At 37.5% G+C, this 12,337-nt stretch overlaps 1 protein-coding gene across 1 annotated transcript in view; it reads right to left on the reverse strand.

Annotated features, from left to right (window-relative positions):
* LOC107591554 (1-phosphatidylinositol 4,5-bisphosphate phosphodiesterase delta-3-A-like) overlaps nt 1–12,337 on the reverse strand; it is a 29,084-nt gene that overhangs the window by 14,131 nt on the left and 2,616 nt on the right. Inside the window, exon 2 of the mRNA XM_016280746.1 lies at nt 8,782–8,949. Within this exon, the coding sequence (XP_016136232.1) occupies nt 8,782–8,949 (168 nt within the window). The remainder of the gene's footprint in view (nt 1–8,781; nt 8,950–12,337) is intronic.

Raw genomic sequence — 12,337 nt, forward strand, 5'->3', positions numbered from 1 at the left:
GGTTCGTTATTCTCATGTTCCTGTCTCCCTGTCAGTTCTCTGTTTCCAGTTCTCGCTCAGTCAGGGTACGGATCTTCAGCCTTCTCCTTGGTTTGGTCAGCACAGTGGTTGGAGGGGTTTCTCAGTGGAGCTCTGATCCTGACCAGGACCCGAGGATTATCACCTAGTGTTTCCGTTATTGTGATTACTAAATAAACCTTACCTTTGCACTCGCACTTGGATCCTGACTCTTCTCTGCCGTGACAGAGAGGAACTCCAGGAGGGAGCAGGGAACGCTGGGCAGCGAGGGGAAGGAGGCAGACAGAAGGGAGTCCAGCAGCCAGGGCAGACGGGGGGCTGGAGAGGGCAGAGGGGAAGGAAAAAACGAAAATAACACTAAACGGCTGGAGCTAAAACTAGGAACTAGATAGAACTGGGCTAGATCAAAAGTAAAATAAAAGCAAAGGAAACTAGGCAAGACTAGGCTAGACAAAACCAGGAAACAGGATAACAGTCAACAGTGACAAGAGCCAGGTTAACTCAGCAGAGCAGAGATTTCGATCTGGCACAGGACAGAAAACAAGAGGGGAATATAAGGGCGACTAATGATCAGAAACAGGTCAATGCCAATGTCACTTTATTTATAAAGCACTATTTAAAACAACAGCTGTTGACCAATGTGCTGCACATAAACATAAAGCAATAGTTTCCAAAAAATAAAATAAAGAATAAAAGTGAATACATGCAAACTATAACATGACACTGTGTCATTTGTTAAAAGCCATTTCAAACAAATAAAACTTCAGTTTTGATTTAAAATTACCTACAGTTCTGGCAGTCCTAATACTATTACGCTATTCCACAGTTTTGGCGCAGCTACTGCAAATGCCCGGTCACCTCTGAGTTAAAATTTTGTTCTTGGAACCACTAATATTCCCTGATTTGATGATCTCAAGGACTTCCCTGGGTCATATTCAATTCTGTAGCGAACCGGCAACTGATGTAATGACATTAACGTCGGTGTGATGTGATATTTTTTAACCCCAGTCAGGAGCCTAGCCGCTGACCGGCATCATTTAGTGCAGGCTATCTGACACTTATGCCATAACCACGAGTCTTCTATCTTTATCTACCTTAATAAATAGCCAAAATAACAAAGGGATGAAGTGGTGTATGATGTAACGTTACATGCACAAACACTTATTCACATAATGCAAACACACACAGTCATTATTTGGACTATGTTTATTCCTTCAAGTGTGTGGCAGTCCGTGAGTTGTGAGGAGCATGCTGGGATAGGACAGGAGCAGCTGAGCATGCATTCCTGAAGCCAGTGTGACACAGCACAAGACAGAAACAGAGAAAGAGGCCGTCTCATCTGTTGCACTCATCTGAGTTGAGCGGTACAAACAAAAGTGTTTGGTTAATGATCATTTTCAAGTGAGTTTCATGCTACTCTACCATTCATTAGTTTGGGGTTGATAAGATTGTCAATATTTTTTAAACTAGATTGAAAAGTTTGTAGACAAACTTTAAGTTGGCTTGAAAAAGCCTAGCTAGAAAGTTTGAAAAAAAGTTTGAAAAGCTTGCAGTCTGAAGTAGTTTGCAGTTTGAAGTAGTTTGAAAGTTAAAATAGTTTTAAAGATTAAATTTTGAATGTTTTCAAGGCAATAAAGTCTATCAGAAAAACAGATAGGTATAAAACATATTGCTAGGGTACCTGGGGTGGTTGCTAGGCTCTTTCTAGCATGACTAGCATGTTGCTAACATGTTTTTAACATGATTCACATGTTACTAGCCTGTTGCTAGCACAATTAGCATGTTACTACCATATTGCTAGCATTATTAGCATGTTACTAGCATGTTTCTAACATGGTTAACATGTTGCTAGCATGATTAGCAAGTTACTAGCATGTTTCTAGCATTATAAGTATGTTACTAGCGTGTTGTTAACATAATTAACAAGATACTAACATGTTGTTAGCATGATTAGCATGTTACTAGCATTGTTTGTTAACATTTTGTTAGCATGATTAGCAAGTTACTAGCATGTTTCTAGCATTATAAGTATGTTACTAGCGTGTTGTTAACATAATTAACAAGATACTAACATGTTGTTAGCATGATTAGCATGTTACTAGCATTGTTTGTTAACATTTTGTTAGCATGATTAGCAAGTTACTAGCATGTTTCTAGCATTATAAGTATGTTACTAGCGTGTTGTTAACATAATTAACAAGATACTAACATGTTGTTAGCATGATTAGCATGTTACTAGCATTGTTTGTTAACATTTTGTTAGCATGATTAGCAAGTTACTAGCATGTTTCTAACATTATTAACAAGTTACTAACATGTTGCTAGCATGATTCTAGCATGATTAACATGTCACTAGCATGGTGTTAACATTTTGTTAGTATAATTAGCAAGTTACTAGCATGTTTCTAACATGATTAGCATGTTACTAGCATGGTGTTATCATTTTGTTAACATGATTAGCAAATTACTAGCATGTTTCTAACATGATTAGCATGTTACTAGCATGTTGTTAGCATGATTACCATGTTACTAGCATGATGCTAGCATGTTTCTATCATGATTAGCAAGTTACTAGCATGTTGTTAACATGATTAACAAGTTAATAGCATGTTGTTAGCATGATTAGCATTTTACTAGAATGATCCTATCATGATTAGCATGTTTCTTACATGTTTAACAAAGTTGCTAGCATGTTTCTAACATGTTTACCAATTTGCTAGCATGGTGTTAACATTTTGTTAATATGATTAGCAAGTTTACTAGCATGTTGCTAGCATGATTCTAGCATGATTAGCATGGCATGTTACTAGCATGATTCTAGCACGATTAGCATTTGTAACTAGCATTATGCTACCATGTTTCTAGCATGTTTAACAAGTTGCTAGCATTTTCTTAGCATGATTCTAGCATGATTAGCATGTTACTAGCATGATGTTACCATGTTTCTAACATGTTTAACAAGTTGCTAGCATTTTCTTAGCATGATTCTAGCATGATTAGCATGTTACTAGCATGATGTTACCATGTTTCTAACATGTTTAACAAGTTGCTAGCATTTTGTTAGCATTTTTATCAAGTTGCTGGCATGTTTCTAGCATGACTAGCATGTTACTAGCATGGTGTTAGCATTTTGTTAGCATGATTAACAAGTTTACTAGCATGTTGCTTGCATGCGGAGGAGATACATTTTAAAATTTGGTCTCAGAAGAAGAAGAAGAAGAAGAAGTTTAAATAGGATTTCAGTAAGTTGGCTTTTTCAAGCCAACTTAAGTCTCTTATAGTCAACTACAAATACAGTATAAACAGTAATACTGTGTTATATTATAACAATTTGAAAGAACTGTTTTCTATTTAAATATATTTTAAAATCTAATTTATTCCTGTGATGCAAAGCTGAATTTGCAGCATTCAATACTCTTCAGTCTTCAGTGTCACATGATCCTTCAGAAACCATTTTAATATGCTGATTTGTTGCTCAAGATGGTAGTGGTAGTGTGTATCATGTACTGTACAATGCTGGGAAATAAAAACAGTGTAGTTTGAAAAATAATAATTTTATTTAGTTAGTTAATTTTTGACACAATATCTTACACAAAAACAATGCAAGTCTCAGTTCGAGTGACAAATGTCACAACTATGTTCTTTTAGTTTCATCATCATGGACTTTTAGTTTGTTTTCTCTAGTTTCCTGGCTTCCTTTCTTCATTTTCCTGTCACTCTTTGGAAGTCATGGAAATTCATTTAATCATCACAGGTGTTATTGATTAGTTCCCTAATTTGTCTTGTATTTATGTTGCTCTGTCTCACTCTTGATTTGTCTGGTATTGTTTGTGTATACACAACTGTCTCGCATGTGGCTGATCTTCTGAGTTATTTATAAAACTTTGTATTGCTTTATATTCATCTTCCTTGGACATTACGTGACAGCATACCAGACCACATAATGGAATATGCTGCGAAATTTGCTGCTGTGGCTCAAATGAGCCACAATTTATTGTATTATTTCTAAAGCTTTTGTCGTCTCACTGTCAACGCTCCATTTGATGACGAAACCCTGAAATTGCTGCTCTGGATTGGGGTGAATTACCATTATCCCATAGACCTCCCAGACACCACAGGACTTGACTGGAAGGAGCCCGTCATTAGATGTCTGGAGAGCATCTTTCCCCCATCCAGAGCACCGCCAGTCCCAAAACCCAGCCAACCATCAATATGCTGCATGGAGCATCTGCAAGAGCCCACCGTGACTGAAGGGCCAGCATGAGAAGAAGCGACTGAGCCTGCCATCGCCCTGGAGCCTGAGCTGATTGACGCGTCTGACCAGGCGTGTGAGTCGGCAACACCGCACGTGCCGGAGGGAATATTAGGTGAGTATGAGGGGTTGGAAAGAAGCCCCATACACACTCCCGCCACTGAGGGTGAACTACAGATGGCCTCTGGAAGCATTTTGGATAATGTTGAAGTGGATAATTTCATGTATTACCCTGTATCATCTGTCTTCTTGCTGATTCCGTCCAGCCCTGACCCTCCTGACTCTCCTGAGCCTTCTGTGTTCCCTCTCCCGTCTCCTCTCTATATTTCTGCCAGTTCTGCCGTCTCCGCTGGTTTCTGTAAGCCCCTCAGCTTACCCTCAGTCAGCACCATCCTGGAGCCTTGTCTCGCCTCGAGGCTTCCAGTCTCCAGCTCTGCCTTGGCGTGAGGATCCCCTGTTTCCGCCTCCGACCTACAAGTCCTGAACTCCACCTCTGCCCTTCGATCCATTTGATCCACCTTAGCTCTTAGCTCCCTCGTCTCCACTGTGGCCCATCATCCCACTGGCTCTACCGGGCTCCCTCATCCCTCCGGCTCCGCCTTGGTCAGTCGTCAACCCTCCTTTGCTACGGGATTCCACTCCTCCGGCTTCGCCTCTTCCCTCCATCCCTCAGACTCCTCCATCCCTCTGGCTCCTTCTGAGTCCTCAGTCGCTCTGGCTCTGCCGCGGTCTTCTGGATCGCCGCCTCAGTCACAGGGGCCGTCGACTCCGCCTTGGCCCTCACAGATAATTTCACAGACAGAACTTCATATGCTTCACATGATCTAAGAATTTGCATAAAGGCCTATGTTTAAACTCTTGTTTTACTAAAGGGGATGATTGACAGGTGAGTGGGTGGTATTTTTATGTTTTCTAGGGTGTATTAAGATACATCTATGTATACATTACAAAAACAACATGTGTTCCAATTAAAATGAAAACACTAATTATTACATAATGATATTACAAAAGTGATTACTAACATGTGATTGTGCATGTGTGAGACAGCACAAATTATTAATCACAATGAGTCACATGATTAGTTACAAGTTCACTTTAGTCCTCAGGGTCTCATCAGAATGACCCATAAATCCCCCCTAAAAGCAGGGATTATTCATAAATACATGACCTGGGCTTTAATCTGCTGTACAGCTGCATGTGTATATGGAAACTTTGCAAGTTTCAAAATCCCAAAAGATATGATTACAATAGATAAATAGAAACATGCATCCATTCACATTTCTATATCACTATACAAAAGACACAGTTGTTGTTCACAGTCCATGTGTGAGAATGAGTCTGATTTAGGAGTGATTTTAGGATTTAAGTCTTAGGGTTGTTAAACCCCTTGTCTTGTGGGCCAAACTTTTCTTGCTTTAAGAGCAAGTGGTCGCAATTTCGAATTTTGCTTAACTGACTTTTTTAATCACATATTTTGTTGCATTTCAAGTTGAGTAGCCTCAGAAATCTCAATGCAGCCAATGTTTTCAGCAAATGTGAAGAGAGATCACATAATTACAGATTTTTGAGGGTGATGACAGTGGAGATAATCACATATATTTCAGAGGGCTGAGATAAAGGACAGAGGGGCTGAAGGCTCCCTAAATAGGGTCCACCAACACCTGTGGTCTAATGAGAGAAATAACATTCCCATGCTCCAGTGAAGCGACGGGAATGGGATTATAGCAGGAAGTCTGATTTTCTTCACTCTCACAGCGGATTATCCATCCATCTGAAGAGCATAAGTGAGATGAAAAACAGATTAACAATCATCTGAACAGCTAGAGATTAGAGATGATAGAGCAGCTCATATCCCATAATGTCTCCTGTCACAGATGAATCTGTGGTATGTTTCCATTATGCTAGGAGCAAAGGTTGCATTTGTGTGATTAAAAGGAGATTACCAATCACCTGAAAAGCAGGTGAAAATAACAGATTGGGACAATTAATCGGGACATGTCCCACAATGCCTCTATTCAAAGTAAGCACTAAATCTGCTGGTCTGAAATTATTTAAAGTTTCAGACCGTTCTGGTTAAAGGGTTAGTTCACCCAAAAATGAAAATGTGTTTTACTCACCCTCGAAGCATCCTAGGTGTATATGACTTTCTTCTTTCAGACGAATCCAGTTGGAGTTATATTAAAAATTGTCCTGGCTATTCCAAGCTCTATTACTGCAGTCAGCAGGTGTTGCAGTTGAACAGTCCACAAGTCGAATCAATCCACTGGAACTGCTTCAGTGTATGACAGTCAGCGCAAGTGAGAGAAAAGTGTTTATTACGTTTGAAATATGGATATTTTTCTAACCAAAACGCATGCATTCACTACAGGAGGCCTTTATTCACCTCCCAGAGCTGTGTGAAACACGTTTTATTATGAATGCGCGTGCTTTATTTGACGACTTGTGGACTGTTCAACTGCAACACCCGCTGACTGCAATGATAGAGCTTGGAATAGCCAGGACAATTTTTAATATAACTCCGACTGGATTCGTCTGAAAGAAGAAAGTCATATACACCTAGGATACTTCGAGGGTAAGTAAAACACAGTCTAATTTTCATTTTTGGGTGAACTAACCCTTTAATAATCACAGTTTATAAATGGATATATTTCTAGCTTCATTTCCTGGCTTTGTTTGATCTTGTGAAACAAGCCAAACAAAAGAAGGAAATTAAACTGGAGAGAAACTGAGCGTCTGAGCTAGTAGGCCTATATAGAGATACAAACACACAACCGTGCATGTATTAATGAGTTCAGACATATGCAAACAAAATTGTATGGGTTTTCTGTTTGCTGTTGCATTGATTGGAAAGTCCCGTCCCTCAACAAAAACCTGCCAAGCAATATATCACAGATGGTCAAAGGTGAGTGGTTTACTATGGAAAAAAGCATGATACTGGATCCCCATTGTACCCCCATCCCCATGTGATGTCTTTGAATTATCTTGAATATCAATGTGATTAATTTAAATAACCAGAATATCATGTAATTAATTCATAATTTCAATCAAATGACAGCCCTAATGATAACTAACTAAAATGGTTAAAATGCAGTCTCACAAAAAAGAGCGAGGCTCATGCGTAATATATTGTGATGGCACCTGTAATGACTCATCATTGCATAACCTTTCTTCATCATAACTAGGTGCAGGATTCAGATGTTTCTATAACATCAAATGAAAATCTTTCCCTTGTTTGACCTGTGATTAATTGGGTCACTGCTACAATTCAACACACTAAGCCAAATCCATCCGTCCTGTTAAATTCAGTGGCATTCATTTACTAAAAATTTAACATCATAAGATTTAATACCTGCTGGGTCCTTTGGGATGAGGTTAACAATAGACATTTAAAAATAGAGATAGCAGACAAAATATTAATAACGTCTTGTTTTGACTTAAAGCCAAGTATGAGGTCAGAGTAAGTGAAGAAGTGAAGTATTGTTTTCTGATCATTATTCTTTATTCATTATTCTGTTTCCATGATCTGATTACTTGTAAAAATAAAAAATAAATGTTTCCATACTGCAACGGAGTCAGAACAAATGCTAAAGCAGTATTATAGCCACTAAATCACATGTTAAGGTCTGGCATCATGGCACCTTCCTCACAGTAATGGCATCACTGGCACCCATGTCAACATAAAGTCATTTCTAAATAATTTAACTCTCTCTGTTTAGTAAGAAAAAAACAAATACACTAATGTTCAAAAGTTTGGGGTCTGTAAGATTTTTTATGTTTTTTAAAGATGTCTCTTATGCTCACCAATGCTGATCAAACATACAGTAAAATTGTGAAATATTATTAAAATATTAAATTTTAATAGGCTATATTTTAAAATGTAATTTATTCCTGTGGTGGCAAAGCTACATTTTCAACATTATTAGGCCTACTCCAGTCTTCAGTGTCACATGATCCTTCAGAAATCATTCTAATATGCTGATTTGCTGCTCAAGAAACATTTCTTATTATTATCAAAGTTAAAAACAATTGTGTCAGTGCTTCTGGTTGATGTTCTAGGATTAGTTTCTTCTTCCCAAATCCAAACTAACAGTAGTGAAATGGGAAAAGCTGACTAGATTAGCGGGGGGGATCTGGATTTTTAAAAACATTATACAATATATACCACCCTGTCAGCAAGAAAATAGCCAATGTCAGCACAAAAAACAAATTCATTAGACACAGTCTTGTGAAGAATGCTCTCTTTACCCAATTTTATACCAACTATACAAAACTGTGTTTTTGTGTGATTCATATGAAACAGAAAACAATCCATTGTAGAGATGTGGGGTGGTAAACTCAAAATGTAGAAACAAAATATCTTGCTAGAAAGGCCTCAGGAGCTAAGCTGAGAGCACTTACTGAACTGACTCTTGTTCATCATGCCACATAATTTCTGAACTCACAAATATTGTGCTGGAAGCTGAATTTTGATTTGTTTTTGGATGTAGTTCAGTCACAAAAGATATACTCACAGGTCTGCTGTCTTTTGCCTTTGCGGGAGGTTTTGCTGGACTCACACCACACTGTCACACAGTCCTCCAGAAGCTTCAGGCTCCTGTCCTTCCGCCAACGCTGAGATCGAACCTTCATCATCTTTGACCCCTGAAGCATCAGGCGCACATCTCCATCGTCCAACACACCTATGAGACACACACACACACACACACACACAGTCACACACACATAATTGTAAAATAAGAGCGCCTCCTGTTCTTTCTAAATGTGTCCCATTCTGCCCAACACACCTGCTGCATGCTGTAAGTCTGATTCTGAAGTGTCAAGTCTCTAAAAGTTACACATACTAAAATTCACTCATAATGTGCTGTCCCAAGGTTGTTCTCATATTCACAAGGTTATATGTGACAGAGACTAACACTTCCCGGAGTCACATACCGTTTTGATATTTCATCCAAAACATGGACCAAAATCAACCCATTGCTCAAACATATTCCAAAATAAATATATATGTGCACACTCACACATACTCGAGACGTGAGAGCACTGGGAGGTCAGAAGCTACAGTCACAAACATGAGGGATGATGTCATGCCACGGGGATGTAAGACACTAATAACTGAGGGCCAGCGTCAGCAGCAATGACTGCACGTATAGCATGATATCAGATGACAGTAATGGGGAAATTATTTCTAGATTGTTTTTTGTCATGTTTTCATTCTTAATAATCAACATATGTTTGTTTTCCACATTAAAGTGACTTGCTCTCCTTCACAGGCTTGTGCAAGCTTGGAAAAAGACTATTCACTCAGAACAAAGATTGCAAAATTGCCAGTAGCGCACACTGAGCTCTTTATAGACTTTTCAAAGCTAAGTTAAGCCTGGCTGTGCAGAGCGGTGCAGTGTTACAATAGGCTGAGCTGGAAAAAAAAACATGATGAGGGAAGAATTCAGTAAGAATGAACTGTGCCGTTGATTTTAGCGGTAATTTAGTGCCGTATGTGTTAGTGCCAATTCATGCAAATCAAGGTAAAATCTGAAGTTAGCAAGATAACAGCTTAGCTAACTCAGTATAGTGTAAAGTGGTTGAGAAAAGCTCTTTTGATTAGCTAGAACAAGATGGATTACTACCGCCATGAACAATAGAAAATGCACACAAATATATGCTAACATTCAAAGGCTTGGTATATATTTGTAATAACAGTATGTTTTAAGTCTCTTTTGCTCACTAAGGCTGAATTTATTTGATTAAAAATACAGTAAACCAATTTATAATGACTATTCAAAATAATTCTAAATGCCGTTTGAGTGCATTTGAGTGATGTAAAGTCTTAAATGTCACATGATCCTTCAGAAATCATTCTGATTAGCTGCTCAAGAAACATTTCAAATTATTATCAGTGTTGAAAACAGTTGTGCTGTTTAATGTGTTTGTGTTTTTTTTTTCTGGATTCCTTTGATGGACATGAAATTCAAAAGAACAGCAATTATAAATGTCTTTACTGTTACTTTTAATCTATTTGATGTGTCCTTACTGAATAAAAGTATTCATTTATTTTCAAATAAAAACCTTACTGACCCCAAACTTTTGAACGGTAGTGTTCATGTCTTTTTAATTTAAATATTTGTTTCTTCAAATCATAAATATTCAGCATTAATTATGCCAGGCAAATAGCATTAAGTTGTATGAATAAGCCACAATCGATAAGCCATGTTAAGCCATGAGTTAATTTAAATAAAGTGCAGCGCTATTTTAGTGCATTTAGCACCTGATTTAACCATATTGCAGACAATGAATAAGAAGTTTTTGCACTGAAATACTGTGTGCAAACGTTGTGTAACTGTTTAGTGAATTCATCCCGATTCTCTGCCAGAGCTTTAATTGGACTCAAAAAGACCTGAAGAAAGACAGAGGTCATGCTCACAGTGAAATAGCTGCTCTGCATTCTTTCACAGCATGGAGATTTGCCCTAGTCAACACTACTTCAAACCCTCTTCTCTTCATCAGCTCTCTGAAATGTCATAAAACATTGCTTGCTTGCTTTTTTTTTATACTTTTCGTGTTACTTCAGAGTAAAATACATTAAAGAGAAAAAGTGGAGTGACTTTAATAGAAGTAAATAACATATATATATATATATATAAAAAGTTGCCAGTTTAATCTATTTGATGTGTCCTTACTGAATAAAAGTATTCATTTATTTTCAAATAAAAACCTTACTGACCCCAAACTTTTGAACGGTAGTGTTCATGTCTTTTTAATTTAAATATTTGTTTCTTCAAATCATAAATATTCAGCATTAATTATGCCAGGCAAATAGCATTAAGTTGTATGAATAAGCCACAATCGATAAGCCATGTTAAGCCATGAGTTCATTTAAATAAAGTGCAGCGCTATTTTAGTGCATTTAGCACCTGATTTAACCATATTGCAGACAATGAATAAGAAGTTTTTGCACTGAAATACTGTGTGCAAACGTTGTGTAACCGTTTAGTGAATTCCTCAGCTCTCTGAAATGTCATAAAACATTGCTTGCTTGCTTTTTTAATACTTTTCGTGTTACTTCAGAGTAAAATACATTAAAGAGAAAAAGTGGAGTGACTTTAATAGAAGTAAATAACATATATATATATATATATAAAAAGTTGGCAATCAACAAAAGAGTGAGAGGCAATGCAAACTCGCTCAACTGTTCCTGCTGAACAGCCAAGAGTGTTTGCAGCAAAGAGACCCTCACCACAGCAACCAGAATGTAAAGACCACGATAAAGTGTCTCTGACAAGTGTGTGCGTATATGTGAAAGACACACAGAGGTCAGGGGGAAGAGCTTATGGATGGAAGGAGGGAGAGTTTTTGGTATTTTGCCAGAGTACAGAGACAAAGCTACTGGAAACATGGCAATGAAATGCCACCACAAACTAAACTAAACTAAACTAAACCATGTATAATGAAGAAGAGTTTGAGAAACATATGATTTGAGGTAAAAAAAGAAAAATAGTATTTTTGTTATTGTCGTTACTGTCAATGAAAACTATTAAAAATTGTCGTTGTTAATTCAATTAATCTCAAATTAAATATAAATATTAGATGAAAAATTAAAACTGAGACAAAATAAGACTTTATGTACTAAGAATTTCACTCACTTAGCAACATAAGCAAAACATTTCTGAGTGCTCTTTTAAGAGAACCTGAAATTACTGGAACCAAGCTGAAAAACGGAGGTCACAAACATAAATCTCCTATCAGAAATAAAGAACCTCTGAACGTTTCTGACTGAAGAACTTGGCACGTTTTGTTCTGTGAAAATGTCACAAATATGGCTGTTATAAACTTCAGTAATAAACATCTAGTGCAGTGCAAACTAAATGTAACAGCAGCTTGCAACACATAAGTGTAGTCACTTAATTCATAATAGAGGTCACTTACTTAGAAATCATAATGATACAGTAGTAAAAAAAAAAGGACATTTATTTTACGGGTAAGTGAGAGGGAGGAAACTGGTCATGCAAAATGAAAATTACCACTTCGGGTTGTTTTCGGTTAAAGAAACCTACATTAACTACAGCTCTATAG

The sequence above is a fragment of the Sinocyclocheilus grahami genome, unplaced genomic scaffold (assembly GCF_001515645.1).
Source record: "Sinocyclocheilus grahami isolate Dianchi unplaced genomic scaffold, SAMN03320097.WGS_v1.1 scaffold9.1, whole genome shotgun sequence".
NCBI classification, from domain to species: Eukaryota; Metazoa; Chordata; class Actinopteri; order Cypriniformes; family Cyprinidae; genus Sinocyclocheilus; species Sinocyclocheilus grahami.